Raw genomic sequence first — 27,922 nt, 5'->3', positions numbered from 1 at the left:
CTTATGTCTTTTAAATTATAAATAACACAAATCTCTCAAAATATCTTACCACTACTACATTAGAAATTAAATCTTCTTTTAATTTTGACAGTGTCTGGAAGGTACAGTAAGAGGTGTCATGTGGGCCTTCCTATTTACAGGTCTGCAAGGACACATTCTTATTGGCATTGATTACTTTGGAGTGTGGAGATGCTTCCTTTCTTATTGAACCTCATTTTTCTTGCTGTGATCTTATAGTACCCGAATGCAGAGTTGATGCCAATTGCAATCTTTATTTAACCCACAAATTTTTTTTTCCCTGTTGGCTGCCACCCTTTTCTTTAAAATTGTGAACAACTGGGGGGGAGACACAACATTTCCTCATTTTGTTTTGCCTCTGAGGTATGGCCAGTGTCAGTCTCCCTCTTTGTATTCTGCTTAATACTTTTAACTGCTTAATGTTATAGCTAGTTCTTTTGATGTACTTATTAGTTTTTGGAAACTGTGTTTCATAACTCTTTTAATTCCCACAATAAAGCACAGCATAAAGTGTGAAAACAAAGATTTTTATCCTAAGTGAAAAGTAACCAGTTAAAACTGGAGTTGTTCTGTAGTCTCATTTCAAGTTTTGGTCCTCCTGTCTCATTGGCAGCAGCAGTGTCCTCAACTACATTAGTTCTTGGAGTCAAGATTTGCAGAGAAGGACAAGCATCTTTTTTAGCTATGGTTTGGAATTTGTATTGGAGTCTAAATAGAGGATTTCCTCCCTTTCATTTTGGAATCTCTGGTATGTTGGTTCCTGTTTGCTTAGGGAACTGAATCAATATGGTAAAGAAAATGAGTGTTTTAAGTTAAATGTTTAGAACTTTCTATTATAAGAATACTTTTCTTTTTGGTGCTGTAAGCAAGAAATGGATTCAAGTTAGACAACATATTAAATAGAAGCTCCCGCCTTACTCCACTCATATGCAAAATTTTCTTAAATTAAGTCTCAAGAATTTTTCTGCAAGGAAAATTGGCTGCTTCTTACCTGAGAATCTGGCCAAGATTCTATCAAATAATGAATTTTAGGAATAGATATTCTGTAGTGATATTACAAACCGGAAAAATAAAATCTTTGAATAAATATATATATATTAATTTTTGCTTCTGTTGTCATGCTTCATGTCTTGAGTATTCTGTCTAGCAAGATAGTTTATTTTTTTCTTGCCACTTCTATAAATAAAAAAGGTGATTGTTTCCTTATTGTTTTGTATATTTTATTGGGTTTTGTTTTTTTTTTTAATCTCAGTGCTTCATTTGTTTCATACCACGGTCAATCCTTTCCAGATTGTTGCGACAGCAGATTTTTTTAAAAAATTAATAGAACCAAACCAAAACAGACCACATCAATAGCAAAAACTCTGTGACCTGGAGAATTATGTCAATATGTCAAGACTAAAATTATTAATCCATCTGTGGCTGGGGGGCAGAGAGGACAGCTGCTGAACTGTGGAAGGAAGGGAGAGGCAGAAGAAACAGCTAGAGATGTTAACACTTAAATTTTCTCTGTTAAACACACTGCTCCACTCTTATAAAATATTAAAATAACTGTCTTCTTTACAGAATATTCTCCTCTAACAAGTTGTACAGGAGTTGCTGCTTGTATCCTAATGGTGGGATAAAGATGACTAGGTGTAGTAAAAAAAAGGATGTAATTATTTAATACTTTTCAAAGTTTTGATTCAGTGCTACAGAAAGCTCATAAAATTTTTTCTAAATCAATTGAGAGTGGTCTGTTGTATCAAAGGAACTTGGTGATCACTGAGTAGTAAACACAGGTCTTCTAAGGGTTTTGGCTTTCTGATGCAAATAATTTTATTTTCCTGTCACTTGGAGACAGGAGACCATGTCTTTATTTGGAGACAAAGAAATGCAGTTCAGAGCAGAAAACAATTTTCCAGGAAAACCAATTGCCTTCTGTAGTGGCAGATACGGTGGACAACAGATTGCAAGTAGCACCTGTAAAATGAAGGTGTATACTTCAGAAGATTGTAAGTTAATATGATCAGAAACTGAAAGATGACTGAACACGAGCTCCAAGTCCTTTTCCTATGAAAGGGATAACTTGTAAGAAAGGCAGATGACTTTTGCCTTTTTAAGTAAGACAAAATACTACTTCCTACTCTTGCCCCTGTATTAATGATAAATAGTATTTATCAATAAATATTGAAGAATAAATATTGAAGTACAATCCTAAACATCCACTGGTCAGATTTTGTGACCCATACATCTGTTCTAGAACAAGCAGCAGTCACAAGTATTGAGGCCATGTTGTTGAGAACACAGCTGGGCTGGGCAGGGCACGTCTCCAGGATGAAGGACCACCGCCTCCCTAAGATCTTGCTTTATGGTGAACTTGCCACTGGCTGCTGCATGAGAGGAGCCCCGAAGAAAAGATACAAGGACTCCCTGAAACAACATCTCAGCCTTGGCCATATTGATCAACATAACTGGTCTACTCTGGCCTCCAATCGGGAGGTCTGGAGACACACCATCTATAACACAGCTGTCTCCTTTGAGAACACACGCAGGATCACCCTTGAGGAGAAAAGGCAACGCAGAAAGAACCGTGTCTTGCAGAATACACCATCTAAGGAGTCTTTCTGCTGTGCCTTTTGCAATCAGATATATCTGTCACGTATTGGCCTCATAAGCCACCAGCGTGCCTGTAGCAAATGTGGATAGAGCCTTCCCAAATCTTCGTTCGCGAAGCCCAGCCATGATTTATCAATAAATATTGAAGCACTATTCACAGAATAACAGAATATGCCAGTTGCAAGGTACCCACGAGGCTCATTGAGTCCAACCCTTAGCACTGCACAAGACCATCCCCAAGAGTCACACCATGTGCCTGAGAATATTGTCCAAGCCCTTCTTGGACTCTGCCACTTCAAGGCTTGGTGCTGTGACCACTTCCCTGGGCAGCCTCTTTTAGTGCTCAGCCACCCTTTGGGTAAAGAACCTTTTTCTAATATCCAAACTAAACCTCCCCTGACACAACTTCAGGCCCTTCCCTTGGGTCCTGTAACTGGTCACCACAGAGAAAAAATCAGTGTCTGCCCCTCCTCTTCCCCTCACAAGGAAGTTGTAACTGCAGTGAGGTCTCCCCTCAGTCTCCTCCAGCCTGAACAGACCTAGAGAACTCAGGTGCTCCTCATATGGCTTCCCCTCAAGGCCCTTCTACGGCAGATTAGTGGGATTCAGGAGACCTCCAGGCCTTAGGATGTTAGCCCCATTACCTGAGAGGTGAATGCCATTCCCCCCCCCCCGCACGTGGTCCGGTGACCCCGCAAGGAGCACACAGACCACTTGGGAGGGACGGACGAAAGAGGAAGTTTATTGTGGGGTTGGGGTTTATAAGGCTTTTAGGAGGGTCAGAGGGGACCAATCACAAGTTCAGGGTCACACAGAAAAAACCATCAGGTAAAGGGTCAACAGCCAATAGGAAGGGGTTAACAAAGGACTAATGAGAAACACCTCAGGACACCTTCCCAGGACACCTTCCCAGGACACCTTTTGTGAGACAATAGCTTCACAGGGGGTGTCGGGAAGAAGGAGACAGTGACACTGCAGAAAATACAAAAAGCCATTTTGAAACATGTTTAAACCACAGTAAAAACTTCTGTTTCTATAAGGTTTGAGCTGTTTTCCTCACCAGTCCATCTCTGACAGGACTTTTTCCATCCTGCATATGGCAAATCCATTGCCACACCCTTCACCATCTTTGTTACCCTCCTTTGGAAGCTCTCTAGAGACTTAATGTCTATTTTATATTGTGGCACCCAAAACTGCACACAATACTCAAGGTGAGGCCACACCAGTGCAGAGCACAGTGGGACAGTCCCTTCTCTCAACCGCCTGGTGATGCTTTACCTGATGCTCCCCAGGATATGGTTGGCCCTCCTGGCTGCCAGGGCACTGCTGACTCATATTCAACTTGCTGTTGACCAGGACCTCCACGTCCCTTTCCATGGCACTGCTTCCCAGCATCTCATTCCCCAGCCCATACGAACATCTGGGACTGCCCCATTCCAGCTACAGAATCCGGTACTTGCCCTTGTTGAACTTCATATGGTTTGTGATTACCCAGTCCTCTAATTTGTCAAGGTCTCTCTGCAGGGCCTCCCTGCCTTCAAGGGAGTCAACAGCTCCTCTGAGTTTTGTGTCATCTGCAGACTTGCTTAGTATCCCTTCCAGTCCTGCATCCAAGTCATTTATGAAGATGTTGAAGAGCACAGGGCCCAAGGTGGAACCCTGTGGAACCCCACTAGTGACAGGTGGCCAGTGTGATGTTACCCCATTCACTATTACTCTCTGTGCTTGACCCATGAGCCAATGGCTCACCCACCACATGGTGTGTTTATCCAGCTGTGTGCTGGACACTTTGTCCAGAACGATCCTGTGAGAGAAAGTATCAAAACCTTTACTGAAATCCGAAAAGATTACAACTGTCTTCCCTTGATCAACTAGTTGGGCTACCTTGTCATAAAAGGCAATCTAGTTTGACAAGCAGGACTTTCCTCTCGTGAAGCCATGCTGGCTGTGACCAATGACTGCATTTTCTTTCAGGTGTTTTTCAATACCTCCCAGAATAATCTTCTTCATAACTTTACCCAAGCACTTGAAGAGAAGCAGTTTTTCTTTCAGAGAAACTGTGACTGGTGCTTTGTCTGCCTGGGGTACTTGTTAAAAAAAACCTAAAAGCCGTCCTAATACTTGATGAACCTAACGAAGCTGAATTTTGTCTGTGGTATGATTGTTTTAATCCAAGTTCTCATAGCTGACTTAGTAGTGCAAACTACAAAACTTCCTTCAGAAGTACTCTTGTACTGGGCCAAACTTAATAATGCAGTAAGGAAAATGTATAGAATGGAGAGACGGAGAACTGAAGTTTGTCATTTAGATATAGTAGTTTTCTGAATTACATGTTGTTTTCAGAAGGGATCACTTTTTAGGTAAGCAAAGGAAAGCAAACTGCCAAGGCAAGAGGGGGAAATCTTGTAAGTCATTGCTCTGGTGCAGAAGAACCAAGCTTAATGTTTTTAATTGCTTATATATTTTCATATATATACATATAAACAATATATATATATGAAGGGAAATTTTTACTTCTCATGGTATTGTCAGTTATGTCAGTGAGTTTTAGCTCAGAACTGTGTGTGTTGTACCTTGTCATGAAACAAATAAAAGTGTATGGGGCAAAAACCTCCTAGTCATTAAGGAGGTTAGCCCACTAGTTAGGGCAGAAACCAGTGTGCAGGATCTGTCTTTCTGTCCTTACTTGTGCATAACCCAATGTGATTTTAGTTTCTGAAACTCCTCATACAATTTATGTAATAGTCCTCATAGATTAAGAAATACCACCTCAAAATATGGGTTATATGACTTCAGAATGGGAATAGAGTTTATATGAGAACTAGGTAAGTGTTCCTGTGTTCAGAGGCAAGTGCAGAAACAGGAACTCTTAGTTCTTATCAAATCTAACAATTAAGTGAAGTAATGGTAACTATTATCACACCAAAAAATAAAAGAAGGTAGTTTCATTTTAATGCCGTGTCTGGCAGTACTCTGCCCAATCTCATTAAATGTAATCCTGTTCTTTGGATTTTCCTAATTACATTTTAAAGACCATTTATTAAATTTTAGAGCCTTCTAAGAATTGAAATCAGCAACTCTGAACCTACTTTCATATTAGTTTTGATTTAAAAAGCAGCCTTAATGGGCTAAACTCTACACTACTTAGAATGTGCAGGTTTTTTCTGTTTAACTTTGCATTGTTTTCTCTGCTAAGATTATTGAATAAACTCAAAAAGCAAGGAAGATACATACAACTTCCTTGCTGATGCTTGTTACTTACCAGTGTCTCAAATAGGAATAGGAGCGAGGACTAATTTTACTTAAGAAGCTAAATAACAAGTGTTTTGGACTTCAGTAAAAAAACTTGAACTACCATAATTCAGATGTGATTGCTGGTATAGTAAGCCACAAACTGGAGGGTGATGAAAGTTTCTGAGATAAGTTAATTTTTGGACATGCAGAAGTTATGAAGATTTCAACATACACTTCTGCTAACTTTGTTAGGTGAGTTAACAAAGGTATGTTTTACAGAGTCTCAAGATCCTTTTCTTCATACCTTGCCTCCAGAGGCTGTAGTGCTTAAAGCTTATGTCTTGTTTCATTGTAGCAAAAATACACCTGCCTGCCCTGTCCTTCAAAGTGGTGTGCAGCAGTCTTACCCTGTGCCTAATTCAGGATATGCTGGAAAAGAGGGAAGAAGCAGAACTTAATTTGCTCTCAGAATTTTCCAAGTTCTTTAACAGGTGTCCAAAACGTAGTTAGAGAGAACAGTAGGATCTCATCTAAAAGGTGACCTTTCAGCATTAAGATGAAAACTAGAGCAGTAAATATGAATAAGATAAGCAGTATTGTTAAGCATTTGCCTCTTCCATTTCAGTTTTTTCTATCTGTGTGAGGAGCATTCATCTACAATTTCTGGTATGCATCCAGAAGTATGAATAAAACAGTCATTATGGCTCAGAAAAATATCAAATCAAAAGTCAATTTATTTAGAAGTATTTTCGCTGAAAGCTTTTATCAGTTCATCTGCTCATACTTTCCTAAACTGGAAAAAGCTGCTGCAGATCAGAGAAAGGGAGAGCAGGTATAAGTGAAAGATTTTTCTAGGTGGCTTATTGTGAGGTCATTGACGTGATGACAATCTGAATTACAGTGCTTTTAATAGGATTTTCCATCACCTTTTTTTTTTCTTATTTTAAACTCAGTGGTTACATGAATTCCCAGTTATCCAGTTACAGGTGCCTAGGCAAGTACTCAGTATGGCCCTTACAACAGTTGTCATTATTATAGTTTGCCTAAGTCTTGTGAGGCCCCTCCTTGAGATTTAGTATTATTGTATTCTAACACTGAGTTAAAGAACAGGTAAAAAGCTTCTAAAAAGAAACAAAACTAAAAAATACTAAATTTTAGTAAAATGTCTCGAATACAGTAGACTTAAAAAAAAAGTCTGAGACTCGAATTACTTCTGAAATAGAAACATGGAAATGGGAAAGGAAAGAAAAGATTACTTGTGAAAGAACGAAGACTCAAAGGTTAATGAAAATATATTTCCTTTTATGAAATGGACTTGCATTTGAAAAGAACATGCAAATACTGGAGTTAATATGGCCATATACAAGACTAGGAGAATCAAGAAATTAGTATGACATACAGCATACCGAGCCTATCAAAAGCTTTTTAATACAACCTGTGCATAAACTACTCTTCTCTTCCCAACTGTATAGTAATTACCCTTCCTATCTTCAGACCCACCAAGTGGTGCATTTGAAAGCAGTACTCAAATGTCAGCTTGCACTTATGACATGATATTTATTCCTTTTTTGGCTATTCTCCTAACACACAATTTGAGTCATTCAAATTTGTTGAAAACATACTTGCAGTCTCAGTTGTGATCACCTAGAGGATGTGGGGAGGGAAGGAGGAGACAGGCAGTTTGAGAAGGTGTTGAATTCAACTCTGAGGTTGAAGTAACTATTTCGTCTCAGAAACATTATGGAGATAAAGCATTTGGAAAAACAGTAGCCAATGTATAGCTAAACCTGTCTGACTTCAATTTGTATTTTATAATTGTTCAATTGCTACGTCTGTCCAAAATTAATCTAGACCAACCTTGTATTAAAATTTCTAAGTGTACCTCATGATTTTCTCTAGACTCAGTGCAACGTAGAATATCGATAGCTTCCATGGAGACAGGGACCACTGGGCTATTTACTAGTTTCTGAATGGAAGAGGCTTTCATAATAAACAACCACACTGCTCCTGCTGCTGAGGAGTAGAATGAAGAATGGCACTATCTGGTCATGCAGTGAAGAAAAGAGTCCTTGTGTGTTCCTTGAGTACCTCTAAGTGTGTATAACGTGCACAATCTGGGAAGCTTCCATGGAATGTATACATTTAATTATTACTCTGTTTTATTCATTACCATGAATTTTACAGCCTGTACTGTTAATACATGGCAACATACACTCTCTAATGCAGACAGACTTTTAGGATGTTTCAGACACTAAGCAGTTTACTGTGATAAAACATTAGGGGAAACTTAAATCATAAAGCTCTGTGAGCAGCTGAAAGGTAGCTTCTCTTTAAGAAAATTTTATTTTAAAGTTGTGAAGGCTTCCTTTGGATTTAATAATCATGTTTTAAATCTAAGTAAACTTGTAGAGACACTTAAAATAACATACTGGAATTAATTCACAAAGTATTGGTTTTTAAATTACTCAGCAGTGGTAATTGCTCTTCACTTTGCAATTTCTCTGACTTTATAAAATAGTTAGTAGGATAACTCAGCAAAAATGTTGCCATAGGCCCTTGGCCCATTTAAGGCTTCCCTGGTTTAGACAAGATAGTACAGCATCCTACTTCTAGTTCCACTGCAGTCCCCCTGTCCTGGGGGAAGATTGTAAATCAGTGACCACTAAGCCCAGGGAAATTATTCAGCTACTCAGGTTCCTCACTTCCCTTGGGATCTTAAATTCCATCCCATGGTTGCTGTGACCAAGACCACTGTTAACTGTCACATCACTGATTAACTCTTCCTTAATGATGAGTAGCAGCTAGCAGGGTGCATCTCCTGCTGAGCTTGTCCACCCCCTCAGGCAGGTTTGTCCGCCAAACACCAGAGAATCTTCTGTGTTGCTGGTGCACTACCATGTTGCATTTCCAGCATAGGTCTTGGTGACTGATTTTTTTATGGGAGCTAAGGCTGGTGATTGTGCAGCCTTTTTTCTTCTTTAGCCTTGATTGGCAGTCTGTAAAGTCTGTAACATGTTCACCATGATGTTTGCCTGGTTGAATCCTGACTGGTAGATTTTCAACTGTCCTGTAGCCCATTCCACACTAAGGCTCCATTTGTTCAAGTTCTTTGTATAAAGTCTGAGCACTGTCCTTGACTTTCTCACTTCTTCTTTCTTAAACTGCAGTTGAGCAGTTGTGTGAACTCTCTCACTCTACTGTGTACTCCCAGTAAGATCATTATGTGCTCAGTTTTATAATCCCTCATGCTTGCTTCCTGTGCTGAATGCATTCATATAGAGCTGCTTAAGGTGTGTCCCTGCTTATGCCAGTTGTTCAGGGGGACTGTAAGGTCCTCATTGTGTCTTGTCCTGTGCATTTACCCTTTCTGCCATTCTCTTCCTTTCTAGGCTTCAGTCTCCACTTTCCTGGCAAACCTAGGTTGAAGACCTCATTATGAGGCAAGCCTGTTAGCAGTGATTTGCACAGTCAAATGGATCCTGTCTTTCTCAAGCTTTCTGTTTCTCAGAGCTGTCTTAAGAGATGAAGTCCCTCCTGCAGCCACATAGTCAGATGTTGATCCATGGGATGTGTTTTCCCTAACAAAGTGTTCCCCCTGGATCAGCACTTGGGCTCTGTTATTTATTATATTGACACCTGGCGTCATTCACCATTGTCCATGTGCTCCTGTAGTTAGCTCTGATCTGCTGAAGATCACCTTTGGCAGTATCACAGTGGCCAGGTAGATGGGCAACAAATGATAATATTGCAATGGCCAGATGAACCATAAAAGTTTCTCTGCAACATTCCATGTTTGGACCACAGGCAAACAGCTGAATTTGTAAGACATCCAGTCCAGCTGCTGTGCAGAAGCCTCATGGGATTCTGCAGTTACTGTCACGTGTTGCTTCCTTTTAGTGACCTTGGCTGTTGACCCATGGATCAGGCTTAGATGCCAAACCTGATGGAACTTGTTCCTGGGCTGTTCACCTTTTAGGCACCTGAATAGCTACCTATGGAAAAAGAGAACCCCCTTCCTGTTGCTGGAGATCATAGCTTCGTCCTCCCAGCTTCTGGGAGTCCCTGTGAGGAAAGAGTAGAGTTGGTAGAGGGGGTGGTGGGGCAGGGTGAGAGTTAATGTAGAGGATAAAAACCTGTTCACAACTTTGTTCAGAGAAGCAAACTATGGAAACTTGTAACTGGGTTAAGGGACTAGCTGTATCACAAATTTCTGCTTATGAAGACTGTTGCAGGAGCCTGTCTTAGATCTTAAAGGGTTTGAGATAATTAAGAAAACTGATCTTCTTTCTATATGAAGATATGAGAAGTGAGACAACAGAAGAAATTTATTAGAGATAGGAGTTGGGCAGATTGGAATATTGCAAGTTAATAGAGCCAACAGTGTTGCTTTTCAGTTCAGAGCCAGGAAGTGTCAGATCTCAAGTAACACTTTTGAAAGGCAGTTTGGAATTAGAGAGGCAATCAACCACAAAGAGACAGAAAATTCTGTAAAATTACTTTGGAGAAGATTTTTTTTGTTAGTGAATCATGAGAGGTATAAGCAAAATGTGTTTCTGGCTGGTTTCTGTAGGCTCCTCAGGTTCTGAAGAGTTCCAAAACTGCTACTACTGTTTGCATATGCATATTGACTCAAGAAGGAGAACAAAGGTTTATTGAAATGCCTGTGTTGAGGTGGTTACATTTTATGAAACAGTGCCAGCACACATTTATCAGTAGCTGTACTAGAAACTAAGGTTGAATCTTCATGCTTAGGCTAAATTAAACTTGTATCAATCCTACTGAAAGGCAGCCTAAGTACTTTGTGGAGTGTGGAAGTAATACAGGTGTTTTCTGGGAAAATTTTAGAATAAGGTGTGGAAGAAGATTCTCTCGATGTTGTTAGATTGTAAAACTAAATGTTCTTTTAAAAGAAGGCGTCCAGTATCCAAAGGTGAGGAAGCAAATGATCATGCAGAGTAAATCTATTATGGCTCCATGGAGAAGTTCTGCAAGACTTGGAAGAGAAGCAGTTGGGTAGGATGGAACTAAGTTTGGTGAATTAACAGAGAAGTGGGTTGGTGTGTCCTTTGCTCAGGGTAATAAAAAAATAATGTTTTTGCGTAGATAGGAGCAGGCAGTAAGGCAGGCAGATAAGGACAAAAGTAAAGGCAGAAACAAGTAACACCCTCCACGGGGTGGGGGGGGTGGTAGGTGTCCAATGAGCAAGGAGGTTTTGGATGCTGGCTGGGATGGTAAACAACCTTCCTGTTGTTTGATTGACAAAGTACTAAGAAATATGTGTTGGTGTTTGCTCTTTTGAAGTAAGCAGAACTGTCTCTAAGAGATGCTTCATTCATTTCTTTACCCAGTGACAGTAATTTGCCAGAACCTAACTAGCTGCTGACCTAAAGTGGCTTGTAGTTTATAACATTATTGATCATAGCAATGCATAATAGTGTGTATTATATTTCTAATCTGTTATGTCTGGAGAATTGCTATCTTAACTTCAGACTTCACCTCTCTTGCTTTTTTTTGTCCATAATGCTTTGAAGTCAGAAGAGAGAGGAATTTGTGCAATGCTAATATGATGTGAATTTGTATTACATTGATTCTAAGAGTCGGTGGATAATGCTTTAAGGTAAATTTTAGTATAAGCTTGGGCCTTGGATTTTTGCTTTGTGGTTTTTTTTTACTGTTTAAAAAATGTGTGCATATATATTTGTGAGTGGACAGCAGGTTTAACATTTAATTTGTGTCCTCTCATTAATATAATTGTATAATTGAGTATAATTGTAATTGATTGAATTTCATAATATATAGTCCATATGTTAAAATTATTTTATAAAGCCAATTTTAACAAAATCTAACCTGTCAATCTGAGCAGCTCCAATGTGTTAAGATAGCTTCCCTTTTCTACTCAAGATATGGTACTTACTTACTTTTCTTATACTAGTGTGCAAACGGCCAAAACCAAAAAGATAATGTAACTTTTGATGAGAGAGCAGGATGTTGTGTTGTCTTAAAAGGCATCACATGATGAGTAAATTTTGTGATTCTAAATGTTCTCTGTTGATGGTAGTTGTTTCCTGAAGATTTTGGTGTCTTTTATGTGGTGTGATGATAAAATAGTCTTGCAAAGTTCTGTTAAATAGCTACATATATAATACAGACAGGCTTTTAGAACAAGAAATGAGAACCTTCAAATGCTGCTTTGAATTATCCTCTTATTTTCAAGTAAGCTTATTATTTGGAAGGAGGAGAAAGGGGGGCACTTGGAAACTGTTTCTATATTGAACAAAACTTCTGTTATATTGATGATGTAAATTCTTACCATATTTCATCAGTTGTCATGCATCTCTTTTTTGGTTTTTTTTGGTTGTTTTCCATTGGTTTTTTTCCAATAATTTGATTTGCTCTGTGTCTCTTCTCCCTTATTGCAGTATGTGATTTTTACCAAATACCTGAACAGACTAGCTGGTAAATCTGGAAAATAATTGGATTTATCTAATCCTCAATTTTAAAACATTTTTGTATGGATACAGAGGACTAGGGAGTACTGTCATGGTATCAGAAGCAAAATAAGCTTGCTTTTTTATATTTGTAGGAATATTAGCCTACTCAGATTATGTAATTTCAGGAGGTCGTAAATGAGAAATTTCTGATATTGAAGGTTTCCTTTTTTTTTCTCTTTCACCTCTCCATGCATGACTCTGATTCCCAGTGTAAGAGAGAGACTACTTCACTTGTATAGAGCTATGAGGCTAATCCTCCCACCTTTAAGATTCTGTGGTAGTTATTTTAAGTCTAATGAGGTTGTTGGGGCACGGCTTAATAGGCTGATTGTGGGCAGATGGCAGTTGCCTTGTCTTATTTTTATCTCCTAATTCTGTTGAGTAGTACTATAGTGGAAGAAGTAAATATTCGTGTCATAAATGTAACAATTTTGGGGATTGCTCTCAGATTTTGAGAATGTTTGTTGCCAGTGCTCTGGAATTTGCTTTATTTGAAGAAATTTTGATTGACTGTTTTAAATGTTTCTTTTGTCTCCAGGTTTTGAAAGTATTTTAGAAGGGCTTTATGGACCAAGGCTACGAAGAGACCTCAGTTTATTTGAAGGTAAATGAGTCAGCTTTTAGTGCAATGACCTTAACTTACTGGTTTTTCTTTTAGCTGAAGGTAGTTTAAAGTAGAAATTGAATTCTAAAAAGGAACTCTTCCTGTGCTTTTCTTTCCAATGTTCATTTCATGATCTTGTCAGTACTGTGCATAAGCAAAACACTCGGTAAAATGATACCTGGGTTTTGTTCCTGTATAGGGAAGTTTAAGATTAGCTAAGTTTTCCTGAGAAGTTCTCATGAGAAAGATTTAGTCTTGTGGAATATTGCTTCTCCTACTTTGTTTTTGAACACCTTTTAGAAAGGGAAGACAAGCTATTCAACTTCCTATTGACATTAACTGTGAAAAGGAAGGTAGTGGATGCTAGTTTGGTGTTTTAGTGGTCAAGAAAGTCTAGGCTTTTTATATATATATGTGTGTGTGTGTGTATAAAACGTCTTTGTTACATATAAATCAAAGGTTTTATTTTTATATATTTTATATATATATGAAGTCTTATCTATACTGAAGTGTGTTTATATATATACCTTTACCATTACCCTTATAAGACCTAGTCTTAGGCCAAATGGGTTTGATTTTGCTGGAATAACTGTCAATAACATCTGAGTCCTTGGTTAAGTATGAAATGATTTATCTCTCTTTGACAAGATGAGGACTATCCAGCAAAAAATTACTTTGAAGTGTTGAAAAAAGTGTTTTGTCAAGTTAATTTTTTGGCTTAAAAAAAAGTTCTTTCTGTATTCATACCTTCAGAATGTTCCATCTCATTTCTTTACAATTCATTATCTGATAGGGTAATTTCTAAAGCATGTAACTTATGTAGTGCTAGTACATGAGGCGGAGTGGCGTGTACTGTATATCTTTCCTTAGCAGAGTTTTGGAATGATTGCTTTAGCTTGGTTATGGTTTTGTCCTCTTCATAATGTGCAAGTTCCTTGGCCTGTATCATGTACATAACACAGTATTTTCAAGGGGAAAGGGGAGAACTTGAAATACTACTTTGCTGATGTTTTCAGAATATTTTTTTCCTGTCTCTAGCTAAGCATGCTACTAGTAAGACATAAAAACATTTAAGAAATGTATAAATTTGGATTAAAGCTTGTTTTCATGAATAGTACTCCCATCTGCTGTGACAAGCAAGCACATTTGAAAAGGGAATAGAATATTGTTATGTGTGCACTATCTTTTCTCTTTTTTTTCCTGGTTGTATGTATTGGGCTTTAAAGTGATTAGTGATCAAAGTTTTGGGGATTTTTGCATCAAAGGTTTCACATTTTTTTAAAATAGTGTGCTGATTTTTTTTTTTTTGCAAAATCTAACTGCTACAGCTAAAGGAACCTTATACACTACACAGTAAAGTCTTATATTGCTCCTTCAGAGCTCATGAATGCTTGTATTTGAGCTGTCTTATGGGAAAAGTTTTAACTTATTTGTCTCACACTGTTGAAGATTTCTTACCTATTTAAAATCTGATATTTCCATTGCTTGCAGATCTGTGATATTCGATGCCCCTGTGACTTTATCCTGCAAATTAAATTCATGTTTATCTAAAATGTAAAGTTTCAAAGCTTTTTTCTTCCAATTTCTAAGAATCTGTCAGTAATGTGCAAGAGTTTTTTAACAGTTAAAGCCTATTTCCGTGTTTGATGCATATGTAAAGTTGATTTTACTTCTAAAGCAACTGCAGAGGAGATAGATGGCATGTTAGTTTGGGATGCCCTCCTTGCCTTACTATTTTTGGTTCATTTTTATAGATACAGTATCTGTAACTTCAGTAATGCTGTGTGAAATTGTTTGTACAAAACACAGCACAGTAGAGGTCAACTTTATCATCAATATAGGATGCAATGCTATTTCTGATTTGAGATCTAACTTTTCATATAAAAATTAACATAGAACTCTCAAGTAAAATTTGTATAAATCTTTCCACTGTCATAAGTGCCACTTTTCACTTTACAGATAATGAAACTAAGATACAAAGTAAATAATCTGCCTTGGTTAAAAAATACAGCTGGTAGAATCAGAACCCAAGGTTTTAGACTCTTAGCAATGTGCCTGAATCACTGCATCTTTTAAGATGTTCATTTTTCCTCATCATAACCACTAAACTAATACTGTCAATGTGCAATGTTGTGGCTCATTGGCAAGAGTATGTTTCCTCAAACGTACCTCAAGAAATTATGTGGCTTTCTTGTGCAGAAGTGTGTGAGAATCAGCTGAAATACATGCTGCTTAGCTACAATAGCATTTTTTCTCTTAAATTGTTGGCTTTATCAATTGTGACATAAAAAAACCCAATAATGTGCATAAAATGTAACATGATTGATATATTTCTTAGTTTTGTCTTGAAATAGTATTTGATCTATAGATTAAATTATTGTATTGTAGTTTCTCAAAGTTACTTGAGCAAATAATAAATTTTAATGAAAAATTTAAATGGTAAAAGGTACACTTCAGTTTTAATAAGTTTTTATGCTTTTCAAAGGAAATAACCTTTTTTCATGTCTTGAAATTCTTGTATATGTAGGATTTGTTTTGGTCTTGCTTAAATGGTTCTCATTGTCACCATTGTTCAGCACCAGGTTTGTCTCCTGACTGCTTTGATAGTGCAGCTTCTGATTGCAGAGGTCTCAAGTTCTATATCTTGGCATCTGACCTTGGTCACGCTCTGAACTGAGGTTTCTTATGTTATTCAATCTTTAGGGCTTTCTAATCCTTTGCTTATACCCATTTTCAGCTAAGTAGATTCACATGTAAATTGTTATTCTTTACATTCTACTTATGGATATTTAGCTAAACTGTTAGAAAGCTTTTCCTCTAATCAGCTGGTATGTGTGTACTTTCTTTTTTTGGGGATTAGGTGCTGGGGTTCTATTCTCTTAACCATAGAGTAGAAGCAGTGTCCAGTGGGAGAAAAGCAGCTCTCATTGTTCTTTCACTTTATACAGGATGAAAGGTTTGAGAGTGTGTTTTACTTTTCCATATATTGTTCTGGAGTATTTATAGTAGTGAACAATTATGTTAGAAACACAAATCTAATATAATTTGAGTATTTATGAAATTAAAAATGTAAAGGAATATGATAAACACCTCAGATGTTTTAATGTACTTACTAGGAAGCAGTAGTGCTATGTAAACAGAAAGAGGGTATTTTGTTCAGAATTGTCACAAATAGCTGGAAAAATTCTTGGGATATGATTATAATCAGAAAATGCTGGAAAGTAAGGGTTGAATTTTTTAAGCTATCTTATATTCAGATTCACTAGACAACTGTTTCATATTTTAAGAGGTAAACATGGAATCTGTTCAGCATTACAGATGTCTGAATTAATTTGCTTAATTTGGCATGACTCCTTGGGAAAAATGGTTTGGGGAAACAAAGGTTTGAGTGCCCTAAGAAGTGTAAAAAGGTAGTATTTTTTTTGTCAAAATTCACCGTTTTATTCTTAAGAAATGGAAACAGCTTTGTACTAAGTGACTTTGGTTTCAGGTAATAATCTGTGCTGTGTTTAGTATTAAAATGCTCTTTGCACAGTGTTAACAACTTTTTCTCGTGGGCTGACAAGCACTGTAGGTTGTCTGCACATCTCGCATCATTTGACCCCAAGCAAGATAAAATGGGGCAGAATGATCGTCACCCTAAATTGAATGCAGCCAAGGAAAGTTCTGCTTCAAGTTCTGTCTGTGCCTCTGATCTTTTGAAGATGCCTATCTGTAGTTAAAAACTTAATACTGATCTCAGTATGTTTCCTGTGATGGTGACCTGAGACTGTTAGATGTCTGACATTTGATATATCTTGTATATATCTGCTGTCTGATGTCAGTTTTGCTTAGCTCACTGGCATACTTGATTTATACTACTACATGATTTATACTATCCTACATGATTTATACTACTTTGAATAAGTTTAAAGTTATGTAGAGCTGATGTTTCTCAAGGTTTGCTTTTTTGGCAGTACACAAGGATCACTCTTTAGTTTGACTTTTAACAGTGGAAATTCAGGATTCCAAGGCAGAAGAATTTCTCTGAAAATATGAAACCTGTCTTAGAGTTATGTGTAGAATCCCAAGGTTCGTAAATAGATTTTTCATGGTTGCAAGGAAAACCCTGAACTTTGTATGAAGGAATAGTGCCGTTTTTTTCATCTGTGTACATCTTAAAGGAATAACTCTAACAGGCTGCAACAGCTAGATTAATTCAGCAAAAATAACTCAGTATCTCTTATTACTGTCCAGTCAAGAAAAATCCCATGTCTGTTTCTTGATAATCAGTTGTCCAACCTGTAGAAACTGCTGACTTACATCCCTGGAAGCATATAACATGTTAAAACAAAATTCTGTTCTTAATTAGTATTTTAGAGTTGAGTAAAATAGATTTTAATAATAATATGGAGTTACTTGGGTTGTGTTCATACTCAGCTGAAGAACCTACTTTTTTCAGGCTCATTTTATTTCTGATGGTGCCTCTGTAATAACATCTTTAAGAAAAAGTAAAAGCTCAGCAGTTGTGAGGGGAAGGTGGGGGATGATGAGCAGTGGGAAACCACCCTACCAACAGCAAGGTCAGAGAAGGAAGAGGGGAGAGAATCTGCTCCAGACGCTGGAGCAGAGATTCCCTTGTGGCCCATGGAGAGGACCATGGTGAAGCAGGTAGAGCCTGCAGCCCATGGAGGACCACGTTGGAACAGATATCTGCACTGCAGCCCATGGAGGACCCCACACTGGAGCAGGTGGAGATGCCATGAAGGAAGCTACAGCCTATGGAGAGCCCATGGAGCAGGCTTCTGTTGGGAATTGCAACCCATAGAGAGAAGCCCATGCAGGAGCAGGTTTTCTGGTAGGAACTGTGGGCCTGCAGAGTGATCTCTTCCTGAAGGACTGTGCCCTGTGGAAAAGACATGCTAGAGCAGTTCATGAAGAGCTGCAGTTGTGGGAAGAACACTGGAGCAGTTTGTGAAGGCCTGTAGCCTGTGGGAAGGACCCTAAGCTGGAGCCAGGGAATAATGAGGAAAAGGAATCAGCAGAGAGGAACTGTTATGAGCTGAGGACAACCTGTTTCCCATCCTCCTTGCACTGTTTGGGATGGGGGAGGAGGGGGAAGACTCAGAAATGAAGGAGTGAAGCTGAAGCCTGGGACGAAGGGGTGGTTAGGTGGTTTAGTGTTTTCCCTTTCTCATTATGCAATCTATTTTTATGGGCAATAAATGAAATGGATTTTCCCCAAGTTGAGTCTGACTTGCCTGTGACAGTAATTGGTAAGTGTAATCTCCCTGTCTTTATCTTGACCCACAAGTTTTTTCGTATTATTTTCTTCCTCTTATTTTCTCCCCTACCATCTTATTTCCCTACCCCTACCCTGTTGAGGAGGGGGAGTGACAGCATCACTGGGTTGGGGGTTGGCAGCCAGCCAAGGTCAGCTTACCATCATGTGCTATTGAAAGCAGATAATCTCAAGAACCTGCCTAACAAAACTGTGATTGTAATTTAGTGGTACAGAGAAAAGGAGGAAACATACTTGGTAATTAATAATGGAGGATGAAAAAGTTGTTTAAGTTGTAAGTGCATGAACTGGAAATGAGCAGGATGGAGAGGACCTTGGTGTATTAGTTAATCATATTTGTATTCACCTACCAAGACTCTGCAGCAGTGATAAAAACTGCTGCATAACTAGGCTACTGTGGGAAAAGTACTGCCTACAGTTTAAGGAAGTCTGATCTAAATGTAAAAGACATCATCTTGAGATCTTGGTCACCCCTGTTCAGGAAACAGGTGTTCAAGTGAGACTGGTGCAGAAAATGTGGAGTTGAATCTCATGAGAGAAAACCAGGTAGACTAGATTAGCTGCAAAATTAAATGTAAAGGGGATAATGGTATTCTCTGTAAATACATCAAGGTGCTAAATGCCTAAAGTTATTGTTCATGGGTATAAGAATAATGTTGCCACAAAACCAAACTGCCATGTGTGTTAATTTTAAACAAGAAATTAGAAACTTAACTTTAACTATTAGCACTGTTCATTTGGGAAAAGCTTTGAAGCAATTCCTGATTGGGAAGAGAAGAGTATAGGTGGAAAACTTCTTAATTTTGAAATGAAGCTCAATAACTTGTTTAAAGGAAGTAGTAGATGGTGTGTTTCGATTCAGTAGAAGGCTGGATCTGATATAGGCGATGTAGATTTAAGTCCTGTATTCCCTCTAGACCAAAGTACATTTTCTGACAAAACATATAAAGTTATTTTTTCTAGATAAATCAAGTGCTAGAAGTGAGTATATGGCTTGGGCTTACCTATGGTGATGGTGTATCAAGTCAATTAAAATATTGTGAGTAAAATTCATGTAGCTCAAATGGTGAGGAGTTCATATCCTAATTCCTAGCTTAGTTTACTACAAGTTTGCACGCTTTGTTAAAAAGAATAATGTCTGCAATTCAGCACTTTATTTACAGTATTCAGATGCCTTCAGTAATTATGACAGGTAATCAGTTGAATTGCATGAGTTTGCCTTTCCTTTTAAGAAAGGTGCTCTCTGCTATTTGTAAGTTGAGCTGTACAAGTCATACAAGACTTTGGAAATATCTGAAGAATAGAATAATACTGAATGCATTGTACCAATAAACACATACCAGATTATTGACAGAATTTACTTAAGTGAATTGTAGGATGTGTATTTTGTTTTTACTTGTTTAAAACATCTAGCTTTCTTTTCTTCCTTTAAGACTGTGAGCCAGAAGAGCTAACTGACTGGTCTATGGATGAGAAATGTTCCTTTTGTAATTTACACAAAGAAACAACCAGTGTAAGTATGAACATGATATTAAACATTATTCCCTAACACCCATTTTTTTGGTATGAAAGTAAGAATCAGAGAATTTAATTTTGCAGATAAGTTAATTCTGCATTTTGACTCAAGATAGAACCAGTAAAATCAAACTATTTAATTCAATAGCTCAGTAATTCATTGTATGTTGCACTACCAGCAGAGTAACTTCTGAGAGATGTCATGATCTTCATATCTTTTCTAGGATCGTGCATCAGTTATCGGTTCTTCACAGTCAACGCCTACAGAGGAACTGTCATCTCAGGGCCAGTCCAACACTGATAAGATTGAATGCCAAGCAGAAAACTATCTAAATGCACTCTTTCGAAAGAAAGGTAATAAAAACATGTCTTTTATATTAAGAAATATGGTGAAAATCTAGAAGAATCAAATTATTCAGGGTTGATTTTGATTCTTAAGTATTTTTTTATTTATCTATTGAAATAAATGTTTCTGCTGTTTCTTTTTCTTATTCCTTTGGTTTTCCCTAATCTTTTTCTTTGCTTACTAGAATCACCAGATGAAATACTTCTCTTCCTACTTGCCATTCCTCTTAGGCTTTTGCATTATGTGTTATTCTCTTGAATCCCTGTTCATCAAATTGTATTGGTTTGGGTTTTTTTACCATGAGCTGCTACTTTGTCCTCATGCAAACTTCAGGTGCCATTCTCTGGAATTTTAAGTATTTAAACATTTTCTATTCCTAAATTCTCACTTCTGGTTTTCAAAAGGAAAACAGTTTTAGGTGAGAAAATGTGTTTTGCAGATTGCAAAATGGAATTTGGGATCTTCTTGTACAAAAGCTGCTCCTTCAAATACATCCAAGTTGGAGGTTGAAACTTGTCAAAATATAGTTTTTAGTGGCTCATCAATTCTTTGACTTTTCTTGTTCTTTGGAACTCAAAAAGTTATAGCAGTACATGGGTGACTGACAAGTCAGCTTGATTCATGAAAGTTACTTGGTTATTCACCGTCAGCGGCAGCAGAAATACTCATTTTCTTCCTTAACTTCCTGTGAATGAAGAAAGGTGAATGAAGCTTTACTCAGTAACTACAATTTTCACAGGTTTTTCTTGGGGTTAGTGGGTGTACTTGGATGTCAGAATAGCTGAGTATGGCTAGGGTGAAAGCCCTCTCTTGCTTTTAACAAAGAATTAGACACACTCTCTTCTTTCACATAAGTGGGAGAAAAAACCAAAGTTGGTTTTCTCTCTTTTACTATGCTGTAGCAGAAGAGATTATTATGCCCTTGAACCTGGGGTGTATGTACTGTGTGTCTATTCAGTCTACATTTTACTTTTTTGCATTTTAAAGAACTTTATGTGGATTGCAACAGCATTTTGAGTCTATCTTTGTTCCTTGCCTTTCTTTAAAACAAGCTGTTTTCCATTTGAAACAAAATGTCCAGTGAAATGGCACCTCATTACTTCTGAAATTCTTATTATATTTTCATCACAGGCCCAGTTGCATGGCATCTCCCTAGGCAGGTATTTTAATTCCTTAGTATTTCTGCTTTCTCAGATCTCTTCTTGGTCTTGATGTGTACAGTGTTTTCGAATGTTTGCCTGCTTTATGCTTCTGCTGGAGATGCTGCCTTTTGATACTCCTTGAGAGGAACTTTTATCATAAGAGAAGTGAAACTTGGCATGACCTCGCCTTAGTGAAGTTTTTCACAAAGAACATTTGGCTTTTAGCATCTTCCTTAGGTGTTTTGATCTGCCAGGTCAATCATGCTACATGAAAAAGGTTTTGTCTATTAAAAAACAAAACCAGTCTTTTCCAGTTATTTTTGTGATTCTCTGGAGGACTTCTGTATTCTTGGTTAGGAATTTTCCAAGAATATTGCTTCAGTTCAGGTCTTAACAAAGTCTTTTAAGTTGTTTAAGTTACAGGAAGTGAAAAGCAAAAAATATTGTAAAGGGCATGTGAAACCAATTTATGAGGTATTCAAGTAACTGTTTTGGATTTTAGGAAGGAAGATGAAGATTTTTACTAGAGAAAATCTCACGTCTGCTTTCTGAATTTATGCAGGTTTTTGAGTTCAGCTATCAACTTAGGAGAAAAGGAATCAAAAAATTTCCAGTAACTACTTAGCTAAGGAACAGATCTTATACCTGGTACTAAACCAGATGTGCTTTCATTGTCAAAAAAATTCAGAATTCTTGGTTGGCTGTCTTTAAAATGGAGTGACACTTGTTTGGATTGCAAACTCCTCAAGATGATCTACCCTCTTACTATTATAACTACCACAGTTTCATTTAGGCCTCTGTGAACAACTTCTAAGACTAGTGAGCAAATTTAAGAGTTGAATTTGTTGGTCTCATTAACCTTTTGTTTTAGAACAAATTAGTATATGACTGGATTTTTTCATTTGCAGACTAGTTTTGGGGCATTTGGTTGTGGTCTTGGTTTAGGGTTTGTTTTTTTTTATATCAGGAAACTAGTTCAGAAGGTCTCAGAACATGCAGCCACGTTATGTGATTGTCTGCAGCATATAGGCTTCAGACATTCTTAGATGACAACTTGTCTGTAGAATCTGGGACAAGGGATGATAGAATTAGTGCCAAGATGTGTAAACTCCAGAGATGCTGTAAGTGACAGTGTCTTCCTATTAGCAACCTAACTTCACTGTGTGTTAGTGAAAGTCCAGTTTGGTAGTTAGTTGTCTGTAGAAAAGTCCTATGCTCAGCAGACACCTCAGCAAAGCCAAAATGATTCTTGTCGTCAAACATTGATTGTTCCCCTTAAAAAATGTATCTGAAACCCAGATGCTTTCTTCCCAAGTATAACATCTCTCTTTACCCTTTTGGTCATGTAAGCACAGTAGACTGTGATACTTTTCCATTTACACGATGTTAAAATACAACTGTTTTCTTTTGTTAAGGAATACATATTAGCCTTTTTTTTATAATGAATATTGTAGAATGTGACGTGATCATTGTTTTATAGCAGAACCTTGGTTGTTTAAGTACTTAATCAACCATTTTGTTCATGGACTATTAATTTTCTGGGTTTCTAGTATTCCACATTGTGTGTTCTTAGAAGCTCATTTTTCCATGCAGTATTAATGTGACCTCTTTAAACAAAAACAAATTAAAAAGAAAGGGTTATTTGCATGGTAGTGAATCAGATTCTACCTTCAGGACATGATCCACCAAGAGAAGACTGAAATATGAGAAACTCATGTAGAAGTTAAGGAATTATGGCACAAAATTACAGGGAGAATGTTTGGGATTACTTGAATCTTCCCAGATTCTCTTGGCTGCTCTGTCAAGTATCTTCATTGCCACATTTCCCAGATCAAAATAATTTCCCTGTAAGCTTTATAAAAGTTCTTTATTAATAGTTTCTAGCTATCTATTTCATGTTGCAAAATATTTCCATTCATATATATGACTTTCGTACATCATACCATATCCCTGAATTTAACTTTGAGTTCTCCTGTTCTTTGCATAGTTCTGTCTTAGTTGCATAGATGTCATAAACTGGTTATGCTTCTTGGACAATGTATATATAATTTGACAAACCTATGAGAATGTAATTTTGCACACATAATCTCAGATTTGGAAAAAGTGTTACTTTCTGAGTTGGAGTTTTGAGATGTACACACTGCTTCATCCAATGCCTGCAGTTCCTTTTTATTAATCATTTTAAGAAATCTAATTTGTCCTTTCAAAATCTGCAAGGTGTTCTGTAATCTCTGACATAGCTTGTGCAGTAAGCTTATATGACAGCCTTGCTATTCCTCTTAAAGTTCTTCAGGAAAGAATGCATAGCAGGGTTTCAGCTGCTTTCATAAGGAAGTAAAGCATAGTTTTTGTGTTGACCACCTGCCTGCCAGTGTTACTGTCTTCACTGACTCTGAATTTCTTGGTCATTTTCAACTATATTTAAGAATATTCTTAAGAGATATGACTGTATATAGAGTAATGAGAATTGCAACCTGAGTAGAGGAAGGAAAAACGTGGAATGTTTACAAGAGCAGAAAACTAGAGTGGACTTGACCTTTATTCCTTCTGTTTGTTGATCAGTCAAGTTAACTAATTGTGATACATGGCTCAGAATAAATTGTTGTATTCTGGTTTTAACTTTTCAGTGATCTGACAGTGACATGAACAATTTTATGAGTACAGCTAAGAATATTGCTGGGACAGTTTAGTGGCTGTTGAGGCGGGGTTGTTCTAGAAAACATGACTTTTTTCTGAAAAGAGGAAAGGCGGAGTGAATGCAGGGAACACGCTGATAAACAACCAGGTGTTCTTAGTCCTGTTACTTGCACAACAGCCTTGTAAGGTACAAAGAGGTGATTCCCTGCTGCTTTTCACTGCCTTTTGGTGTTGTATCAAGAGAAAAATTAAGTCATTAGTTTGACTTTTTAATGAAAAATTACGCATTTTCAAGAAATAGAATACTATTGTGGAACACTGTTTTGGGAGCTTTTAACTCCTTGTTCGTTGTCCTGCCAAATACATGTGTAACTCTGAACTGTCAGTCACATCAGTCATTATATTGTACATTGCAGTTTAATAATCACACATAATGTACGGAGTAGTTAAGATTATGAATTCAAATAGTTACAAGCTGTTGCAGCACATAGACTGAGTAAGTATTAATCCTAAACACGAGCTTTGAATTAAAATAAATCATTGCAATTAGTCATAATTACATGATGTTTATTACTCTTCTCTTGCATTCTGACTGTAATCTTGAAAATCACAAGCAGAAAATATTATAGTGTACAAATGTGTCATTTAGCCATCTTTTATCCTAATAACATCAGGTTACAGTAATCTAAGAGAAAATGGAGGAACATCGGAGCTACTTTTTACTCCAAATCTTTAGAGTAAAAGATCCATGGACTAAATACAGATACCTTGTGTTTGAAATCAACTATGAAAAATAGGAGTTTAAACAGATGTAGGCATGTAGATTTAAAACTTTTTAAGGACCTATAATCATGACTCCTAATGAAACATCTTAGAATAAAGACTCTTTAGGTCATATAAAGTATATCTGGTGCCATCTGCTGATAATAATTAAGAAATATTTAGTAGTGATACGAAGGCCAGAGATCTAATGCCTCTCTTTCCCCAGAATATGTTTCATTGCATTTAAAAATTTTATATGACTTATTACAAATTTCTCATGTGTAGCGGAACTTTGCCATTGTGAATCACAGAATGGGTATGGTTAAAAAGGACTACAGTGGGTCATCTGGTCCAAGTTCCCTGCTCAAACAGGGCCATCCTAGAGCACATTGCCCAGGTTGCATCCAGATGGTACTTGAATATCTCCAGTGAGGGAGACTCCACAACCTCTCTGGGCAATCTGTTCCAGTGCATGGTCACCTACACAGTAAGGAAGTTCTTCCTCATATTCAGGTGGAACTTCCTGTGCATCACTTTCTGCCCATTGCCTCTTGTCCTTCTGCTTGGCATCACTGAGAAGAACCTGGCTCCATCCTCTTGACACCCTCCCTACCAGACACGTATAGATAGTGATGAGGTCCCCTCTGAGGCTGAACAGGCCCAACTCCATGTCCTTGTAAGAGAAATGCTCCAGGTCTGTTTTCATTGCAGACTTACAACCACTGAAGGCAAGTAATTAGACTTTATGTAACCTACTTCAAGTGTGTATCTTTTGATAACTTGAGTGTTACATTGATAAAATATATAAAAGTTACCTTTACCTTAGTCTTTTTTTTTTCAGGAATGTACAGTGTATAAAAAGAATATAGTCATGAAACTGTATAACTTTCTTCTTTCCTTTGAGATCTTACAGCACTCGTTTGTGTTCTATAACATTTGGAGAGCTGCAGGAAATTATTTCTGACTTCAAACTGCTCAAAATCGCTTCTTCCTCATAATACAAGTTAAGCATCCACAGCTTCATTCTCCATCAGGAAGCAAACCAGCATTAATAGTAATGGATCAAGAGCAGATTTCCAGCAACTCTGAATATATATGCAGACTGAGGAATGAGAGGCTGGAAAGCAGTGCCACGGAAAGGGACTTGGGAGTCCTGGTCAACAGCAAGTTGAATATGAGTCAGCAGTGCCCTGGCAGCCAGGAGGGCCAACCATGTCCTGGGGAGCATCAGGCAAAGCATCGCCAGGCGGTCAAGGGAAGGGATTGTCCCACTGTGCTCTGCACTGGTGTGGCCTCACCTTGAATATTGTGTGCAGTTTTGGGTGCCACAATATAAAAAAGACATTAAGGCTCTAGAGAGCTTCCAAAGGAGGGCAACAAAGATGGTAAAGGGCCTTGAGGGGAAGCTGTATGAGGAGCACCTGAGTTCACTTGATCTGTTCAGCCTGGAGGAGACTGAGGGGAGACCTCACTGCAGTTACAACTTCCTTGTGAGGGGAAGAGGAGGGGCAGACACTGATTTTTTCTCTGTGGTGACCAGTTACAGGACCCAAGGGAAGGGTCTGAAGTTGTGTCAGGGGAGGTTTAGTTTGGATATTAGAAAATGGTCCTTCACCCAGAGGGTGGTTGAGCACTGGAACAGTGAATTGGTCACAGCACCAAGAGTTCAAAAAGCATTTGGACAAACTCTCGGGCTCATGTGATTCTTGGGGTGTCCTGTGCAGCGCTGGGAGTTGGACTCAAGGATCCTGATGGGTCCCTTCCAACATAGAGTATTGAATGATTCTAAGACAGGGTGAAAGCCTTTACAATGGTGCATAGCAGGATAGTGACAGATTACAGACAAGTTGAAATTAGAAATTCTTTTTTGTGTAAGGAAAAATGAGGCCAGGCAAGCAGGGGAACATGCTACCCAGAGAGGTTGTGCAGTTTCCATCCATGGAAGTACTCCTGACCTAACTACGTAAAATCCAGAGAAACCTGATTTGACCTCATAGTTGACCCTGCTTTGAACAGGCAGTTTTACTAGAGATCTCCCAAGGTACTTCCAACATGATTTACCATTTAATGATTTACATTATAGGAACAGTCAATGTGATAGCAACACCATTTGCATTTATGGCAGTTAATCTTAGGCTACCTGAGTCTCACCCTGTAGATTGAATTTGCATTAGCAGCAAGAGCACTCCAAGATGCATCCCTGGAGCACGTCTTTCAGATCATATGCTCAGATATACACACATCCCAACTTCTGTATTACCTTTTTAGAGTAAATTAACTTAGAATCTGTAAACTACCAATAACTATAGCAGTTGAATATATGAGGAATTCTGCTGCATTTATTTTTCCATAGGAAATATTTGGAAGTTAAAAAAAAAATAAAACCTAACACTAAAGAACTTGTTATAAGAACAAAAAAAAAAATCCTTTCTTATTCCAACTAGGTCAAAAGATGACTTTGCTCCTAAAGGAAAAGTTGACTTCTCCTTCAAGTGTCTAAAAGCAATATATGCTTGGCTATTACCAGTGTGAATAGTCTAAACTGGAATAGGAAGGTAGTAGAAGCTTGACAGTTCTGAATGAGTTTTGTTGTGCAGTTTTGTAATAACTGATGCAGGGGATGGTGATTAATAAGGAGAAATTTGTTCCAGGTTTTTGTGTTTTCCAGCTAATGGCAGGTGTGCCTTGCACTCTATGGTCTTTTGCTTGTTACATCCTGGTATTAAAATAACTCTTCTCTCCCATTTGCAGTGATGGTCCCCTGTTATCCAGAAGCCATCAAAGTAGTTTTTCTTGGGTGCATGCAAAAAACTAATTTCTGATATAAGCAGGGTCATTCCAGACGAGATATCTGGTAGACTATTCAGTATAATAGTGTGATTATATTATTCTATATAATATGATAATGTTTTGTATAATTAATTTTGTATTAGTTTCTTGATTACAGACTGTCAGACTTTTGTTTTTGTTTGTTTTGGTGGGTTTTTTTTAAGCTAAGCTATTGTCTAGAACTACCATTCCCATCATGCGAACACTTTTGTTCCTAGATAATTCAGTTATTCAATTTTATCTCTTAACATTCCTTGTTCTTTTGTTATATTTTATATATACATTAGCACTTTTACACCTATTGCCTTATTGCTTCAATATCTATTGAATTTTTTTCTTTACTTATGTCTCTAGGATGATAAAATTCCAGTTGAACATTTTCTGGATCCATTATTTAGGATCAGGAAATAACAATATAAAGAAAGAATACTAATGCCTGGATGTTACATGGCAGGGAGAGACCTT

General features: G+C 37.6%; 1 protein-coding gene across 9 annotated transcripts in view; it reads left to right on the top strand.

The window, feature by feature from the left end:
* Positions 1-27,922, top strand: part of LCORL (ligand dependent nuclear receptor corepressor like) — an 84,978-nt gene that overhangs the window by 15,379 nt on the left and 41,677 nt on the right. For all 9 annotated transcript variants that reach the window (XM_051771498.1, XM_051771494.1, XM_051771495.1 and 6 more), the window contains exons 2-4: positions 12,880-12,945; positions 19,660-19,739; positions 19,966-20,095. In XM_051771498.1, the coding sequence (XP_051627458.1) occupies positions 12,880-12,945; positions 19,660-19,739; positions 19,966-20,095 (276 nt within the window). The remainder of the gene's footprint in view (positions 1-12,879; positions 12,946-19,659; positions 19,740-19,965; positions 20,096-27,922) is intronic.

This window comes from Manacus candei, unplaced genomic scaffold, assembly GCF_025592945.1.
Source record: "Manacus candei isolate 608988 ecotype Guabito, Panama unplaced genomic scaffold, ASM2559294v1 h1tg000135l, whole genome shotgun sequence".
Lineage (NCBI taxonomy): Eukaryota > Metazoa > Chordata > Aves > Passeriformes > Pipridae > Manacus > Manacus candei.
The sequence above is the reverse complement of the archived record's forward strand: the minus strand, read 5'-3'. Positions and strand labels throughout refer to the sequence as shown.